The sequence below is a fragment of the Battus philenor genome, unplaced genomic scaffold, assembly GCF_028537555.1.
Source record: "Battus philenor isolate CCGP_79_NKW_IND1 unplaced genomic scaffold, ilBatPhil1.0.hap1 SCAF_8, whole genome shotgun sequence".
In the NCBI taxonomy this organism is placed as follows: domain Eukaryota; kingdom Metazoa; phylum Arthropoda; class Insecta; order Lepidoptera; family Papilionidae; genus Battus; species Battus philenor.
The window spans coordinates 11,608,017-11,626,259 of NW_027181748.1; the positions used below are offsets into that span (position 1 = coordinate 11,608,017).

General features: G+C 32.0%; 3 protein-coding genes across 6 annotated transcripts in view; 2 read left to right on the plus strand and 1 right to left on the minus strand.

Annotated features, from left to right (window-relative positions):
- Efa6 (Exchange factor for Arf 6) overlaps window positions 1-11,271 on the plus strand; it is a 42,468-nt gene extending 31,197 nt beyond the window's left edge. For all 4 annotated transcript variants that reach the window (XM_068774917.1, XM_068774918.1, XM_068774919.1 and 1 more), the window contains 8 exons: window positions 178-371; window positions 1,355-1,559; window positions 2,087-2,241; window positions 2,846-2,972; window positions 3,049-3,150; window positions 5,568-5,712; window positions 6,215-6,355; window positions 7,352-11,271. In XM_068774917.1, the coding sequence (XP_068631018.1) occupies window positions 178-371; window positions 1,355-1,559; window positions 2,087-2,241; window positions 2,846-2,972; window positions 3,049-3,150; window positions 5,568-5,712; window positions 6,215-6,355; window positions 7,352-7,465 (1,183 nt within the window). In that variant the 3' untranslated portion in view covers window positions 7,466-11,271. The remainder of the gene's footprint in view (window positions 1-177; window positions 372-1,354; window positions 1,560-2,086; window positions 2,242-2,845; window positions 2,973-3,048; window positions 3,151-5,567; window positions 5,713-6,214; window positions 6,356-7,351) is intronic.
- Window positions 11,272-11,993: 722 nt separating this feature from the next.
- Window positions 11,994-13,111, minus strand: LOC137931735 (BRISC and BRCA1-A complex member 1-like). The gene is made up of 2 exons (XM_068775229.1): window positions 12,897-13,111; window positions 11,994-12,821 (listed from the first exon to the last, which is right to left on the minus strand). The coding sequence occupies exons 1-2, from the start codon at window positions 12,956-12,958 to the stop codon at window positions 12,038-12,040; spliced, it is 846 nt and encodes a 281-aa protein (XP_068631330.1). The 5' UTR covers window positions 12,959-13,111; the 3' UTR covers window positions 11,994-12,037.
- Window positions 13,112-13,762: 651 nt separating this feature from the next.
- Window positions 13,763-16,991, plus strand: LOC137931650 (RWD domain-containing protein 1). The gene is made up of 5 exons (XM_068775123.1): window positions 13,763-13,947; window positions 14,019-14,221; window positions 14,943-15,086; window positions 15,877-16,063; window positions 16,489-16,991. Exons 1-5 carry the CDS (start codon window positions 13,878-13,880, stop codon window positions 16,602-16,604), a joined length of 720 nt encoding a protein of 239 aa, XP_068631224.1. The 5' UTR covers window positions 13,763-13,877; the 3' UTR covers window positions 16,605-16,991.
- The last annotated feature ends 1,252 nt before the right edge of the window (window positions 16,992-18,243 follow it).

Sequence of the window (18,243 nt, forward strand, 5' to 3'; positions counted from 1 at the left end):
ATTCAATTGGTATTACATGCTGCATGTAATTGTATAGTGTCTCTGCAAGTATTACTATATAATACCATAACTAAGTTGTTTAACTACTATGCTATTTCATCTTACAACTCAATGTGGCTAATACTTTGTCCTACATATTTTTCATTTCAAATTCTTTGTTTGTGTGATTTTCAATAGCAACGAATTCTCACGAGCGGTTGCCGAAGAGTACGTGAAGCACTTTGAGTTCAGCGGTGCGACGCTCGACGAAGCGCTGCGAGCATTTCTTGCGCGGTTTGCCCTCAGCGGTGAGACTCAGGAGAGGGAACGTGTCCTTGTGCACTTCTCGCGTCGCTACCTCGAGTGCAACCCGGGCTCTTTCAACTCACAAGGTATCATACAACAGTTATGAAAAGATCAATATAGATAATTACCTCCCAAAATTAGAGTCGGCAAACCCTATCGGTGTAAGGATCGACTCAAATTCTCTATGATAGAATATTAAAAAGTGTATGTGTAATTATTTTATTATATAATTACATAAATCATTTATAATAATTGTGCATGTACATTATATCCCCACATTTATTAGTAATTAGGTTAAAGATATTGCATTCATCATATAAATATAATTCACTCTTAGGTGATTACAGGTGTAAAACATTCAAAGGGGATGAATAAATGGCTCATTTATTCACAAGAATCTTTAAAGCTTTAACGCCTATCTGCAGTCAAACTGATAAAGATCACAAGGACACATGTTACCTTAATTTCTTTACTCTATTGTAATGTGACAGGTAAAGTTTTGGCAGTACAAAGTTTGCAGCGACAGACAGTAAATTATAATTAATTTTAAAATGTAGTTATTTAAATTTTGAAAACTCCTTTATTACTATATTATCATCACGTTAGCTTCTTGCTGACAAATGAGTTGTTCATTCACCCCTCTTAAAGCTTTTACATCTATAACTAATTATCCCTTTATATCGTTTATTTATAATTATAAATTTAGTATTTATCACATATTTATAGTATATAGTATTAATATGTTTGGTATTATTTTGCTATCATATTTACACACCTCCCAACATTCTTCTACACCACTCTATGTTAACTGATAAATAATGAAAGGTATTAAGCCCGCCATTAGGATAAAGCCTTCTTTATTTTATGTCACTTAGCTTTTTTTGAATTAAAAATGTTGTTTGTAATGTCAGTATCTTTGCTTTATTTTTAATATAATTTTAATCATTCAATTAGGTTCTGTGATGAGTCACGGATTGTGTGAAAAGAGTAAATAAAGAATGGGTATGGCTTGTCGGATCATTTGTGTCTCATAGTTAAAATGTATTGTAAAATGTACGCGATCATTCAGACGCGGTGCATACGTTAACATGCGCCATAATGCTGCTCAACACGGACCTGCATGGGGGAGGTAGCGGCGGCAGTACGTTCCGGCGTATGTCGTGCGCAGAATTCATCGACAACCTCGCCGACCTCAACGACGGAGAGAACTTCCCACGCGACACACTCAAGCATCTCTACCACGCGATACGCACGCAGCCATTGCAATGGGCCCTGTGAGTCATTTTAATAATTATTAAAATTAGGTGGTTAAATGAGGGTACTTTAACAAGTGATTAAGAATGTAATTTTTGAAAAGTAGTGGGGTCATCGTCTAAAAATAAAGAGGGCATTAGTGTCACGGAACAACGGTTTCACAAGTGCTGCGAGGCGCACGCTGTTACATAGTGTTTTAAGGAATACTGCGTATTGGGCGTGACTAATAACTAAGAATAAGTTATTACTAAGTGTAAGAAACTATTATCTGAGTTTTATCATCAAAGACTACTTTCAAAATTTAGCTGGTGGATTCTCTGCAGCTACATTTGTATCATATTCCTGAAACTTGACATAAAATGTGAAGATTATGTTGTTTTTTCGGAGTTGCTAAGCTTCTTAAAATATAGCTGCCTACATTGATAAAGACAAACCAACTGGTAACAATTGGTGTAAAGATGTTATTAAAATTACCAATATCTGTCTAGTTATAAAATTAAGCTCCGACAAATATTTGTCGCTTTATATCGTAAATATTAATTGTCAGTGATGCAGAAGCCAATCAAGCTGCTACAACTGAAACTCGAACTACGCCAGTGGGTAGCAATCCTTTCCTTGACGTACCTGACCAGAGCCGCGCCGTCGAATACAAGAAAGGCTACGTCATGCGGAAGTGCTGCGTCGACGCTAACGGCAAGAAGAGTGAGTTCACCACACATTTATTATTAAAAGCGAATTAAAATCCACACATCGAATCTGTTATCGATAATCATTTGTAATTTCCTTAAACCCAGAAAAAGTTAAAGGATACTAATTTATTAATTGTAAATCTATAAGGGCCTTAGGTCATGGTAGTATTAGACGTCGAATATGGGCAGGTTATATTTCGGACAAACTGATGAACATGCATTGTATCCTCTTCCCTTGAATATAATTCTATTATTTGTAATCAAAGTTTATCTATTTAATATCTTAGAAAATTATACAAAAAAAGAGCGTTATAACAAAGCATTTGTGGGGTTAAAAGCACTGAAAAATACACAAAGTATTTAACAATAATTTAATGTGTCATTTAATTAAATGTGCTATAGATTGTTCAACTAACTAAACATGTTTAAAATCACTTAGTTTGATTACTTTTCAAACAGGACATCTACAGCTGTGAATAGGCCTTCCCATAGATTTCCAATAAGACGTGTTGGAAGGCAACGTTTTCAGTAGACATTATCAATGCCCTATGTACATCATCCTGTCTAAAATCAACGACTGATAAATTTGATGAACAAATATCGTATTTTTTTACTAGCGCCGTTCGGCCGACGCGGCTGGAAGATGTTCTACTGTACGCTGCGAGACTTGGTACTTTATCTACACAAAGATGAGCATGGTTTTAGACGGAGCCAGATGTCGGATAACTTACACAACGCTATTAGGTAACGATATAATTGCAAATATTATTATTTACACAATTGTGTCAAGTTAAACTCTTCATATTTTTATGCTTTGCAGAATTCATCACGCGCTCGCAACAAAGGCGACAGATTATACGAAAAAGCAACACGTGTTTAGATTACAAACTGCCGATCAGGCTGAATATTTGTTTCAGACAAGGTAAGATTATTTCTTTGTTATAGATTATTGTTTGGTCTTTTTTTAAAGAAAACGGTAGTCATTTTCTAATTATAACTTAATATTATTAATAGAGGTACGCAAATTTCGCATAAAAAAAACACCAATTTCGCATTTATATTTTTCAAAATTTAAAAATTTCGCATTTTTATTTTTTAAATTATAAAATTTGGATAAATTAGGTATTTACTAAACAAAAATACTTGTTTAGTAATTTTATTACTAAATATGAAAGTAAAGTTTAACAAAATACAAAATTTCAAAGTACAAGTCTTAACATTAAACAATTTTAATTAACTAAAAGATAACAAATTAAACAATTTTAACATTTGACTCCTTAAGCGTCGTTCTTCGGTCCGTTACGACGACATTGTTTATGCTGAAGAAACGTTCAGCGTCCACACTGTTGGTTGGACGCCAAATACTCTGTAATGCTGCTTCAGCAAAGGACGGAAAGTTGTATTTGACAGCCAACAATATGTCCCTTACATTGGGTCTTTCATTTATATTAATAGACCGAAGAATTTACCTATGAAAGTCCGCATACCCATCAATTAGCTCATTTTGGGGAAATCCTTGGGAAAAAAGGAATATTCGAAAAGCTTTCCAGCAATACGTTTATATTTAATGTGGTTGAACTTGCAGCCACAGATGGGGAAAACAATTGGCCAATGTGAAAGAAAGCCTCGTTCGTCTTATTTAATTTCACGTGAAGAGAAAGCTTATTGAAACTTTTGTCGCTTGCTGATTTCAACATAGTTTTCATTGTCTTATCAATTCCTTCATATTCCTTAAGACATAGGGACGTCTTTTCATCAAAATAACCTTGACGTTGCCGTTCAAGCGATGATTTTAAATCCTCTAATTTGTTTCATAACAGGTGTGCAATTGGATAACTTGTCCCTTCTAACTCATCAATCAATTTCATTATTTTGGGGCAGAACTCAGAATTCAATGTATCTTTTTTGTCACCATCCAAAGGAATGTTAAAATATTGGCACATCACAATATTTGTATCGGATACATACAGACCATCTTTCTTAAATTCTAGTATTCTATCTGTCAAATCTTTCTTAGGGCGTCCCATTTCAAGAGCACGATAAAAAAATATTTTTGTAAAACACTTGCGTGCCTAAAGCGTTACAAATGAACACTGCTCGAGTGCTCGCATGCAACGTGTCCGTCTAGCGATAGGCAACGAACAAGTGAGACTCGAAAGCTTTCGTTCTGTCGAGTCAGTTCGTGTCCAAAAAGTGCGTCGACCGTTTCGTCCAAAACGAACTTCACTCAAGTTCAATTGACGCGAGTCACGACTCGGGCGATACTAATTTAATAATCCATCATACGAATACTACCATATATTTCGCATTTATTCGCATCTATTTCGTAAATACGAAATTTCCGTACCCCTAATTATTAATAAAATATACAACCAACTCTACTTATACACGATTTTTTACGCGATTTTTGTAAAAAAAACGTGCTGAAATTCTGTAATAACATACGAGTGACGTATAATCAATCAAGAGACATGTTCCACAACTTAAAAACCCGTGATGAAAAAACACTTAATATTTTCCCTGAAAACTGTGAGAACTGAAGAGAAGTTATGTTGAAATCTTTATTACATTAGAAACTAAAATACGACAACAATTCATTTTTATTACTAAAAAAATAAGTTTACAGTCAACATTTAATCCATAAATATAAAACGTGGAATAATCCATATTGATATTAGAAATAAAAATAAAATTTATAACTGTTCTTCACTACTTGATAACAACGTTCACGTTTATTACGGACTGGACTAAAAACGTATGATGATATACAGATATCTTACACAAATGTTAAGTTTGAAGGACTTCGTTTTTTCTAAATTGTATATTGCTTAATAGATAAGTTTCTGTAAGCACAGTCAAAATGAAAATTTAAAAAAAATCTGTAGGGATTCTTGTTAGAATAAGTAATCACGTAAAAATGCTTTTATTTTTATTGCTGACGCGGTTCACCAATAAAAATAAATATTTTTTATTTCGAAATCGTGTAAAAAAATGGGTTAATATTATGAGGAACATGTATGCTTACCAAGTTTATTTTTTCTTGGTGAGGCAGGTCATATCTTTGTGTCTTTAATTTATCAAATTATTACTTAGAGGTTCAAATAAGTTCAACTGTTAGCGCTACTAGCTTATTCCCATTACCGGAAAGGGCTATACTTTGATTAGTAAGGAAGTAACTGTCATAAGAAGGCTTTAAAACTTATGTGACTTCGGTCCAAAGAGATGCTCAGAGCAAATAAATCGCATTAGTTTATTTAAGTCACATATTTCACTCAGATCAAACTAAAAGATATGTGTAACACATTTATATGACAATTTGTATTTATTGGCGGCGAAAAGTGACTCCAAGGAGCTGTGTTCGTGGGTAGAAACTATAAACTTCGTGTGCGCGGCGTATTCCGCGCCTCCTCTGGCTGGTGCTGTTGGCTCTCAGCGCAAGTTCCAGCGACCCCTGCTGCCGTGCACGCATAGCAAACTGGCCATGGTGAGCAGTCAAACTTTTTTCAAAAATTTTACATGTATCTGCAGCATCATACATGTCAAATATTAAAATACATTTACACATATACCTATTATTCTATCACGCCCGCGCACATGCACGCACGAACAGACACACAAATAGACACTGTAAAGCAAAGCTACATCCTTAAGTAAATTAGGAAAATCTATAAGTGGCTGTTATATTTTTTGTATTTAAGTTAAATTTCCATAATTACTTTACTTTTGAATTGCTGTTAGTTTTATTAATAAATAAAATAAGGTGACGTTAAAAATAGAAATTAATTATAAGATTTCGAATGAGTTATAGTGAGGAAGAGTGAGGAAGTTATATGAATATGCATTATATTTATTTTTGTATTAGTTTCCGAATCATAATCTCTAATGGTAATCTCATTTGTAATTATTTTGAGCTATATAAAAATATTTAAATTATTGTTTGCAAAATTGGAAGTTAACCCAAAATTGCAAAATTTTTAACATTTCAGCGAGAACAGTTAGCAGACCACGAGGAACGTGCCGCACGACTAGAAGAGGAGCTTGCGGCGCTGAGAAGTTCCCGCGACAACACACACACGCACGCACATAACGCACACGCGCGCGACAAGGATCACTACCTCGTGTATGAGGTAGAAATATTAAACATGATATTTACACGTCATATGATCATTTTATACAAAGGGAGCGAATAAAAAAAAGATTTCGCTGCGTATCACAGTGAACCAAGTATTGAGCGCCAGTCACATTTGGAATTGCAGCATCTTGCAGACTGCAGGAGATTTTTAAATTAATAATTATAAAAATAAACTTATGTCCTTAGTATGGCCGATGACCGTTTGGGTCGAAATATTTTCGAGTGACGGCCGCGAGCCGGTAGACGCAGCGTGGGCAATTCCCCTTAAATATTCCACTTGTAAGAAAGCTCGAGATGGGCGAAAGAGCAATGGAAAGGGCCATCACCAATGAGCCTCCTCATATGAAATAATGTAATGTGTATCTTCGAATGTTGTATCTTAAAAAAAAGCTGTGATACCTTAAAATGATGGTGAGGAATGAATAGAGATGTCTGTAAGAAATATAAAGAATGTCAAACAAGAAAATAAATTGTCAAACAAGAAAGAAGAATAACAGAAGAAGAAATTGTAAAGCTTGGAAGGAGAAAATAAAATTAAAATAAATATTTAAGCCTCAAAAAATTATTAAACCTCTGTTAAAACCCTAAGCTCTTATTCCACATGTAGGTGCGAACTAGAGATTCTCAAAAATGGCGGCCCTAAAAAATGAAGTCCATAGATCAATCAAAATCACCGACATAGCTCGGGTAGTTGTTCATCTGAAGTGACAGTGGGTACATCGCCCGTGCAACCGAAGGCCGTAGGGTCTGTAGAGTTTTTGAGCACGAAACGGTAGACGCAGCGTGGGTTGGCCCCACACTAGGTAGACTACATTGTCAATGTCGCGAGAAGACGCTGGTTTCGGGAAGCGCAAGACCGGTCATTATTGCGATCTTTAGTTGAGACCTATGTCTTACAGTGGGCGTCTATCGGCTGATATGGTGATAATAAATAGAAAACAGTTGCAATTTTCATATTTTGTTGAATTTTGTAAAATATTTTTGTTCGTAGATAAAGAGGTATCGTACGTACGCATACGTGATGCGCGCTCGGGCTGGCGGTGTTGGGGCGGAGGACGTAGCGCCCGCGCTGCCCGAGCGGCCGCACCCGCAGCCGCCGCCCTGACGCGCCATGGCGGTGTTCGCCGCCTGCGTCCTGTGACTCCCCGCCCTGCTCGCCGCGTTCGCAACCCTGCCTCAACGATGCTGCAAACTCTAGACCGCGATAAAAAATTGACTTTGTTCAATACAAATGTGCGAGTACTAAACTGAATCCGTTACTAACGCCCGCTTGTACTATACCGCGCTTAGACCGCGGTCGAAGGTGTGACCTTGTTCAAATTCAAAATTTCTTTATTTAAGTAGGCAATAACACGCACTTTTGAACTGTCGATTATTTGAACATTATAAGTAATGAGTTCAAAATGCTAATCTGTTGAAGAGACCTGGCCACAAACTCAACAGTTGCTCTTTTTAAAAGATTTTTTTATGTAAATGACTCAACTATCCAAGTTCTACATATTTCGATTTACCAAAAACTCTTGAATGCTATACAGATATATTATTTACTAAAATACTTGTTGGTTTGATGTATGGTTGATCCCATCCATCCTCTTTTTAAATTCTACTATGCATTATACACTATACCTGTTTCGGTTCAAAGGTTGATTCTACTCCTAAAACTAGACTACAATAGCGTGATGAATGACGTCATAATTGTCTTGGTTAGAATTTTTTATTTTCGTACCTTGTGTATTATTTTAACATTATATTCCTCGTTATTCGATAAAAAGTTCAGTGCGTCGACATTAGTCCTGATATACAGAAAGACGAAGTGGATTAAATTATTCTATTTATTTAGAACACACGAATACAATATTTTCTCTCATCTCTGTTCAGTCTTGAGCTGGTGTTTAAACGTACTTATAAAGAACTTTTGCGAAGATCCGCGTATTACTTATTCGTGTAGTTAATCCTACTCTAAGTAAACTGCAACAATAGCATTTTGTTGAAAGTTGCACTCTTAAATTTTTAAAATTTAATTAAGAATAAATATGTATGAAAAACTTAATATTTTTGTATATTCTCCTATTGAATAACTAATTCACCAAAGAAACATTGCTTTATATTCCATTTCAATATTGGCAAATTAATAATATTTTATGTCTGTATTATTATTACAAGCAATCCTTCAAGCTACTCTATAGTTTAAAAAAGCAAACTGTTTTCAGCATGCCTTTTCTAGGGCAAATTATTATAAAAAGTTCTGAAATTATGATGCTGTTTCAAATGAATGGGTTTTACACAACTCATTTGACTGATACAATTGTTAAGAAAAACCATTTTTAACTTCTTAGTCATATGCCCACATATGTTTAGATAATATTTAAAATTATTAGATATTACTTATATATAGTTACTTGACTGAACTTGGGAAAATATAATACATTTTATTGAATTAAAAGAAAATCAAAATATAATTATCACTGTATGCTATTTAATATACTATAGTATTGCCTAGGGCTAAACTTTAAAGTAGCCTTAAGGGTCACATATTGTATGAATTGTGGGGTGCCGATCTAGAACTTTTACAATTAATTATAAATTGAACATTACAGTCACCAAACTTCACATACATAATGTAATATTATTAATAAGATGGCAATCATCTTACTTAACATTTAACAAATATAAAGATTAAGCACTGAGTAAGTATTACTCATTAAGTTGAAACTAAATTATTTCTATTGATATAATAAATAAATCTTATTTAAATTCTCAACATAGTGGTATATTCAATAGGAAGAATTATGCATTATCAATTTTAGGTCTAGTCGAATTCGAGGAATAAATTACAAGGTCTAACGTGTTATTATAAGGTAGGTTATTGATTACGAATGCAAAAATGGCGGAATGTCAAATATTCTAGATTGTGAGCCTTCCTTGGACATGTCTATTTTCCCGCCACTGGAACTCCGTCAAAAAGACTGAATAAGATACTCAAACAACATTCCATTGCTAATATAAACGAAGCAACGGTTCCGGGCAGTATTACGAGAGCGGCGAGTGTGCTTTTAAAGTGCGCATCTATGGCACTAAGATTACGAAGAAAATATGATCATCTAGTCCTGTCTTCCTGGCAACACATATTAATTGTTAAAACTAGGGGTAAACATGCCCCTCTTATTTATTAGTATGAGTGGTGCAAAAGTAAGAGAAGTTCAATTGTAAATATAAAGTACAGAACTGAATCTTTTTGATTTATAATTCATTAGCGTCAGACTAAATTGCATCTTGTAATTAATTCATTTGTCTTGTTGATGTAACATGCGTAACTAATGAATATGGAAAAGAAACATAAAAGCAACACTCCTCATTTTGTGTTGATTAAACCAGTTGTTCTGTTTTGGTGCGGCTAGTCGAGCTGATTTTTAAATGCTTTAAACTCTCTTAATTTTTAGTTTCACTTAACTGTGTATAATACTTTGATATTTATACCATTCCAATGTAAGCCTTCTGCGAAATTGAAAGCAGATAAAGCATAGATTTGAGGATACTGTGAATGGTAGCTTCCTTTGTTTGTTTTTACTATTATTATTAATTTGACAACATCTGGTTTTATTAAAATGTATATAGATATAATATTGAGACTGATAAGTGAAGTTATTTATTTTGTCTGTAAATCAAATCAACCAGTGTCAAAACCCGGCATCATGTTGCACCTAAGACATCAGATGCTACTGTATATTTAATGTGTCTTTGTGGATATTGTTTATCAGTATGAGGCAAAAGTCATTCACGTCATTGGGAACATGGATAATGAGGGCTTTATATCTATAACATTCTATATTAATATAGTCTAGTTTAGCTGATAGTGCCAGTAAAGTGATATTAGACTCCTCTAATTATATTATTTGCAATTTTGTTGTCTTCATTAGAAAAATTTATGTAATACAAATTATCATTGATTGTATGTCTATTATTGAGCCTTTCTGTTCTCATAGCACGATCTTTACCATTCGTTTTATAGGTAGCGTAGAATCACCAAGTACCTCTCCTTATTATAGGTCAGACATAGTATTGGATCATGTATTTGTAAGATGTTAAGATAATTAAAAGCACTTAGTAATTATATACACCAACATGACCTACTTATGACATAATGCCTCTTATTTAGTTTAGTGATTAAACACATGCTCCTAAAAATTATTTGTGGGAGCCAACATCAATAGAGGTGACGTGGGTTATTGGCTGGACTTACATCATCACCATTTTAACACTTTTATAATCATGAAAATTATCCTAACTTCTTCAAAATTTTGATATAAAATGTTGTCTTAGTTAAGACTTCTACGCAACGAGCAGGTAATTTTATCTTTAAAATAGTTTTATATAATGTTATTTCTAAGGTAATGGTAATGGAGAGATCATGCTATAATAATCAGAATAGTGTTTTAATCATATATGGCTATCCAAAAGAGCTACAAAGTGTACTTCTTTCACATTTAATAAAAAGCTTTTTGTACTTTATTTCATGAAATCATACAGAGTTATTAATTTCATTTTTTTGTATTATGATGTATCTGATGGTGTAATGAATTTTTTCATGATTTGTGCTACTACTGTTTTTTGATGTTGGGTATGTTAGCATTTTCGGCTCTTACAACTTTGCCGAAGTTGAGAGTTCATGGATCCGGAATCTGTAGCTTAAATCTTGATCTGTACTGTTTGCAATTATAAAAAATCTAAGAATCATAAATTGTTTAACACTGCTGCTATGAAATGTTTTAATGTTCTATGTTCGCTTTTTGGACAGAAATTTATTGCTTGTACATAAACTATTTTTTACATTTTATTTACATATCACATTTATTTTTTTATAATTTACTGAAGTGTATAGTTTGATTGATTTTGTTTTAAATAAAATGTTTGTGCTCTGTGCTTTTACTTTTTGTCTTTGTAAACTTTATAATAGTACATGTCCATATTGTGCTATTTATTTTAATTTATTCAAAATTACAAACTCATCAAAACAGATGTACCAATGCTTGTACTTGTATCTGTTACCAAACAGTAGTGCGTAAATATTAATGTGATCAGTTAGTGAGCATCTTAACTGGTGGAATAATAATGCTACTGTGAACATCTTGTCTTAAGAACAAAAAGTTTAATGTAGCATATGAAATGAACATGTAAAAAAAAATATTAACGCAAACATTTTCAAAGAAATCAATATTATAATTCCTAATGATCATATTGATTAATAAATAAGAAATTTCAAAAAGCAAAACATGTATAAAAATACTGTTGATAGTAAATATACACAGAGGTTTGCATTGTTCAATGAGCAGTACCATATAACCACCACACTATACACACAATCCCACCCAGATAGGGTAGACATAGATTTATTATGGATTTCATAAAATCCTTTCATTGACTACATTAAAACTATAATTCTTATACTTGTACTTTGATCACCTAAACTTAGTAATGCCTCCAAATAATGGTTTGTTGTTGTGAAAATAATGAAAACATTAATAACAACATAGATATAGTCACTTGGTTTTTGCAATCTCATATTTATATTATGATATTGAAGGAAACTAGATTGAATATATTTCAAGAAATATTTATATTTTTTACATCATTTATTTATATTAAACATATAAGAGAATCAAAACTTTTTAAACATTTTTTAATATCTACACCCAAAGGAGTAATCAGTATTTTTTTGCAAAGGCCTCTGTAAAGGATGAGCAAGCAGTTTGGCTATGCAATCATGTATTTTAGTTGCATTTCTTGAGACTTCATATACATATGAATACCCATTGTCTAAATCTTGCAAAGCATCATATATTTCCTCACATTTATACAAGGCACAATCTTCTTCATGAGCTAATAAAATATCAATATAAAAATAAAACTGTTTTTTAAGGTAAATTAAATAAGGATCGTCCTGTGGAATTTGAGGCATACAGTTAGACCGTCCATATAAAACAATCATTCTCACCACATATGGAGGGGGTAAAATGCAATCTGCCTGACTGTATTCTGGAACTAGTACTTCATTTTTTAAAATATGAAATATCTTTTGAAAATCAAATATTTCAGAGGTACTTTCTTCTGCATTTAAATAATCAATAACACCGATAATATCTTTCAAATTACTAGTAAAATTTTGCAACCAAGAAGGTTCATTGTCTTTTAATACCAATAGTGCAAATTCAGTTCTTTTATTGATTGCATTTTTTGAATGTATAAAAAAGTCTACGATTCTTTTTAACATATTAACTGGTGTGAATGTTGTGCCATCTGCCAAACGATACAAAGAATTTTCATTATCATAGCAGATATCTAAACATATAATTATTTTTTCAGGAACATTAACATTTGGTAAATTAGGTTTTTGAAAACTTTTTATGGCTTGATCTCGTAGCTCGGTATAGTCTTCACGAGTTCGAGAATGTTGACGCAGGTTTCTGTAATAAACGGAAAGAACATAAGAGATTTTAATAGGTATTTGAAGTACACGAAAAACCACTTGAAATACTAACATAGTATCATTCATGTCTGTAATATTTGGATTACATGAAGATAATATGTCTCGAGAATCCATTCTTGAAATGGTTGAACAGTAAACTTAAGACTTTACAGAAAGTTCTATCTAAAATAAAATCATATTCTAGAATCAAACTTGCTTCCATTCGTTCTTCTAATTTCGGTATAGTACTTTCTCCTAAGAGAATTCTGCTAATCTCACGTCACTTAGTTTCCCACTACCGTCAATGTCAGATTTTTGTTAATATACAAATGTCGTTATTTAACTGACTAAATTAAACATTTTATTCTAATTTATTTCAACAAGTTATAAGTATTGCTTTTTTCTAGAAAAAGGTAGACAATTCTTTATTCATATGAATTTTAATAATACAGCAAATTCAGTTCAAAATAAAAAAAAGATAATTTAAATTATTTTAAAAAAAATTGAATTATTTCCATAGGTTTTTATTGGGGACATATAATATTTATAATGTTGCTTTTATACTTTCTGTTGTTGTGTTATACATTTGTATTCTTTTTAGTATAAGATGAGTAAAATAAATTTTAAAGTTTGATTGTGCAAAAGTATCCCGAACTTGCGGTTCAATTTAAAAATATAGCGAAAAATAAGAATTAAACAAACTTCTATAATTTATAAAGTAAAACCATGCTTCATAAATTTTAGAAATCCGTTTCAAGACTTAGAACAGTGAAAAATTTTAAATGTGATTTCTTAAGATATTACTAATTTTAGTGTTAGATAAAAATCTCATGTATTGTTTAAAAAAAACCTTTAAAATTTATTCAGGATTATAATATACTCTATGTAATATTTATAATATTGAAAGAAATCAGATCAGTCTATTTTTCTCATATTGGTATAAAAATTAAAGGTACAATTGTCTGACGTCTATCAGTATAGTTATTGGTATCAATGATATGCTGGCTAAAATAGAGATTTAAATTGTTGAATTATATACAATTTTGTAGTTACTATGGATTACCAGTACGAACAAACTAGTGAGATAGAAGCCCTAGATTCAATCTATTATGGTGAAATGAAAAGTAAATAAAGATAAGACATTGTAATGTTTTAGGTTAAGTACTTTATAATATACTAATCTATTCCTTTAAAGTATTAGAGACGGAGCCATTCTACAAATTTTGCATACCGATTATGTCGGAAGGCTATGAGAGTGCTGGAGAAGGACTTGCGTGTCAGCTTACCTTCACATACACGTCTAAATACCCTGATGAGCTACCACTAGTCGAAATAGAAAATGAAGAAAATTTTGGCGATGTAGATAAAAATCAACTGTTAGAACATTTAATTGAGCAGGTAAGAGTTTTACACATTTTTACACAGTAACATAAAAGATATGTTTTGTTATCTTATTCCTGCCCACATAACAATTTTTATAGCTACACTTATACATAAATACTGGAGGAGCAAGTTTCTTTTATAATGATTAACAAATAAAATCACAATTTCATAACAGATCATGTAAAGATTTATTTTGTATAAAGTAATATTTTATAAGATATAAAATATTATGTAAAATATGTACAATAAAGTAACTGGTGCAATAATTAATAGCCACAAGAAAAACCCAATTTGGGTAAGTTTGGTTTAATTGGGTGACGTAACTTATTCTGTCAACACAAATCCTTCAGGTCAGGGCTCTAATCTGTTCTAGAGCAATTTTATAAACTCAGATACAATTATAACAAAACAAAGGCATTTGTGTATGCTAGGTCAAAGGGGCTGTGAAGACATGCAGCAATGAAAATGCTGTTGTGTAAGTTACTTTTTAATTTGTTGGAGTTGAATAAAGGCCTCAGGAAGGCTTTTAATGTAGAAATCAGTTGAAATCTTCAAATTTGTATGAAAAAAGTAACATGCAAGCTGACCTTCCTTAATGCCTAATACCACTATTCCTACCCTTGCCACAGTTTTTCCCACTTCCTATCAAATAGCAACATTTCCAAACTTTTATTTGATTGTTATAGACAATTACACATAATTGGCATATAATTATCATCTACCATTGCTATTGCAGGGAAATCAAAATCTAGGCATGGTTATGGTGTTCACTCTAGTATCAGCGGGACAAGAATGGCTTAATGAGAAATGGGACAGCATTAAAAAGGAAAAGGAAGAAAGGGTTCTTGCCAAAATAAGAGCTGATGAGGAAGCAGAACAAGTTAGTTTTTTCTAAAAGTTTTTGTGCAGAAAACTTTAATCAAATCAAGTGTTTCATTTCCTTCAAGCAATTTATTTCATTTGTTCATTAACAATTTTATTAAGTTTTAATTTATATATACTCAAAAAGCTCTTGGTTACATGTATTATAACCAATAGCTAATTGAGTATAGGCTATAAATTAATATAAATATAAAATTGTTTTAAATTCATTTGCAAAAATTATAGAATTTTGTGTTCTTCAGTGTTTGTGCCAACTCAACTATCTTGTCAATCAACATAGTAGAGAGGCTATTCATGCTTTGGCCTTTGAGTCATGGTCGCCAGTAGAAAACCTTTTGGCCCTAACTGTTGTTGGTTGCATGAGCAATTTGCTCCTATGATGCTTCTTTGGATTGGCTCAATTTTTATTTGATCTTGCAGCAAAGCTCAAAGCATAGCCCTCTCCTTTCGTCACTGGATGACAATCAGACTTACACACACTGGTTAGAAAATTGTGTTTTCAGACATTGCACTATAACTTCCCGAACGCTGCCCATCTGAGTTGGATTCTTTGAGTCATTTCTTTCTCAAAGTTGGACTTACTAAGCTGGACAGTTTGTCCCAGGTCTATGTAATTGTTTACAAGTCTAGCAGGTGTAACAACTATTTGAGTTGGCACCTTTGTGTTTTTCTAATATGGCCACATTAGAAAAACACATATACAAAACAACATTCATGTTTACAATGTTTTGTTTATTCACACATATCAAATATTATTCCTCATATCTTATATATAATTAAACTTTCAGAAAAGATTTGAAGGCACAAGAGTGACTGTAGAGTCATTTTTGGCATGGCGAAAACAGTTTGAAAATGACTTGGGTATTCCAGCCAAAAGAGAGAGAGAGGGAAAAGATAAGAATAAACTTACTGGCAAAGAATTATTCTTGAGAGATACAACTCTTAATGAATCAGATCTTAAATTCCTGGATGATGGCAAGTATTATTTACAAGTATAATATTTCTCATAGCTTAGGATATATAGCAGCAAACAAATCTCTTATGATGATTGGTTATAGAGTTGGCTTGTAAATCAACCTGAATAATATTGTAGTGTTGATGTTTCTGCAAAATTTTACTTATGGATGTTTTGAAGAATTTGAAAAAGATTCATTTGTTTATAATATTTGAGTAATTAGTATTAGCAGTAAATAATATAAATTTGTAATGCATTAACATTGTGCTTTTTCATTAAAATTTTAAATATGGTACCAAAATTTTGCCATATGTATAAATAAACATTTGTCATTACCAAGACTTAAGTTAACTTTTGAGCTGATTTAAGTATTTCATTTAAAAAGTATCAGATTTTATACATCTTATTTTGAAAGAAAATATATTAAAGTAATTATTTATTACAGGTGATGCTGTCAAAGTTGATGAATCCTTATTCCAAGATTTGGACGATCTAGAGCTCTCAGATGATGAGGATGATGAAGATTATGTACCGGGTCAAAGTGGGAGTGAAAGTGATTAGTGAACGGCCATGTGCTACAAATGTGAGCATAATTGTTGAAGACTGGCTTGTGATTATTGTGTATTTGTGTGAACCTGTTTAATAAGCTTGGCTTATCTGAGTCAACATTATTTAAAATTTGGGTGTACAGTTCCTGGGCACCAAAACTGAAGTTGACTAAAAACAGGATTGGAATTACAATTGTAAGTTACATTACCACTATTAATAAATGTATAACAATTGATTTTTTTTAGTTTTTCTGTGATGACTTATACTTCGCTTCCTTACACATTATTAGTTCTGGTTCACAGGTTTTTAAATGTATGTTGAAGAGATGTTGAACAAGTAAATTAATGTTGCAAAACATCTACTAGTTCATAAAAACTTGTAAATATTTTGCATTTTTTATTCTTAATTAACTGTAAGGAATGATATTCATAATAAAAGATTGTTTTTCATTGGAGAATAGTTTTTATTTACAATTTATCACTAATAAATATATATTTACAACTAACAAGTAAGTTCAATAAAAAAGCGATTGGGTTGCAACATTGAATATCGTCTTTACTGATCAAAACAACTATTAGTGTAGCAAACAAAACAAATATAATTAAAAAGAGTTTTCTTAGAACAATAAAAATAAAATAAATATAATATCACAAAATGTAATCACAAGTGCAGCCTTAAAACATGAACATTAAAATTAAAACTAATTAAATATCTAAATGTCTACAATTATTTGGAGATATGTACGTTGTGACAAATCGGTGCAAATACAGACAATTTCGTTTTGCAAAATTTTGCACACTTAACACCGCTATTCGTTTTGTTTTGCAAAAGTATACAAACTATCGATTTCATTGTAAAATTCAACAATTTGTTACGATTACAAAAGTTACACAACACAACAACAATTTAATTATATATATTTTTAATTCTTCCCTTATTTCATTCGTATGGTAGACTTCGTCGAATGATTTTTCCAGCCCTTACATAAGTTATATGGTCACTATTAATAACAAAAATAACAGCTTTTTCGCTCTCCGTTCACCACCACAAATAAATGAATTGAAAGCAATTTAAAATATATGCAGGAGGGCTCTATCCCAGCCGAATCATTAGCTAAAACCATTTTTTTGTCAATAAGAATATTAAAAATTTCATTACCTTAAAAGAGAAAGTTTGTACATAAATATGTTGCTAGAAAAAGTCTTAAGAAAACAATATTATAATATCTGTGTGAGTTAGGTACATTGTTTTAAAACCAAAACGATTTGCTTATATACATCATAACTATGCTACAGTTATATACTACAACTAATAACTACGTCCTGACTCCTTAAGTTGCACCAGCGACCTATGGAAGCAACATGGTCAAGCACGGGCACTGAAGTCTACCTACGGTTTGGGTAGAAACTACACCAAAGTCGGACACGTCACAATAACAAAGGAATTGTAATTTATTCCAAATACAAAATCGGAATTATGTAAAAGGGACATTTTTAAAAAAAAAGTAAACTTGTAAAGACATTTTAAGGAAATATTTGGGGTTATTACTACATTCTCTTACTAATCATTCGTAAATAAAATTAATCATTACCAATAATACACTGTATTAAATTTGTTTCATAGAAATAAAGTTAAAAAATTATCTAAAGAA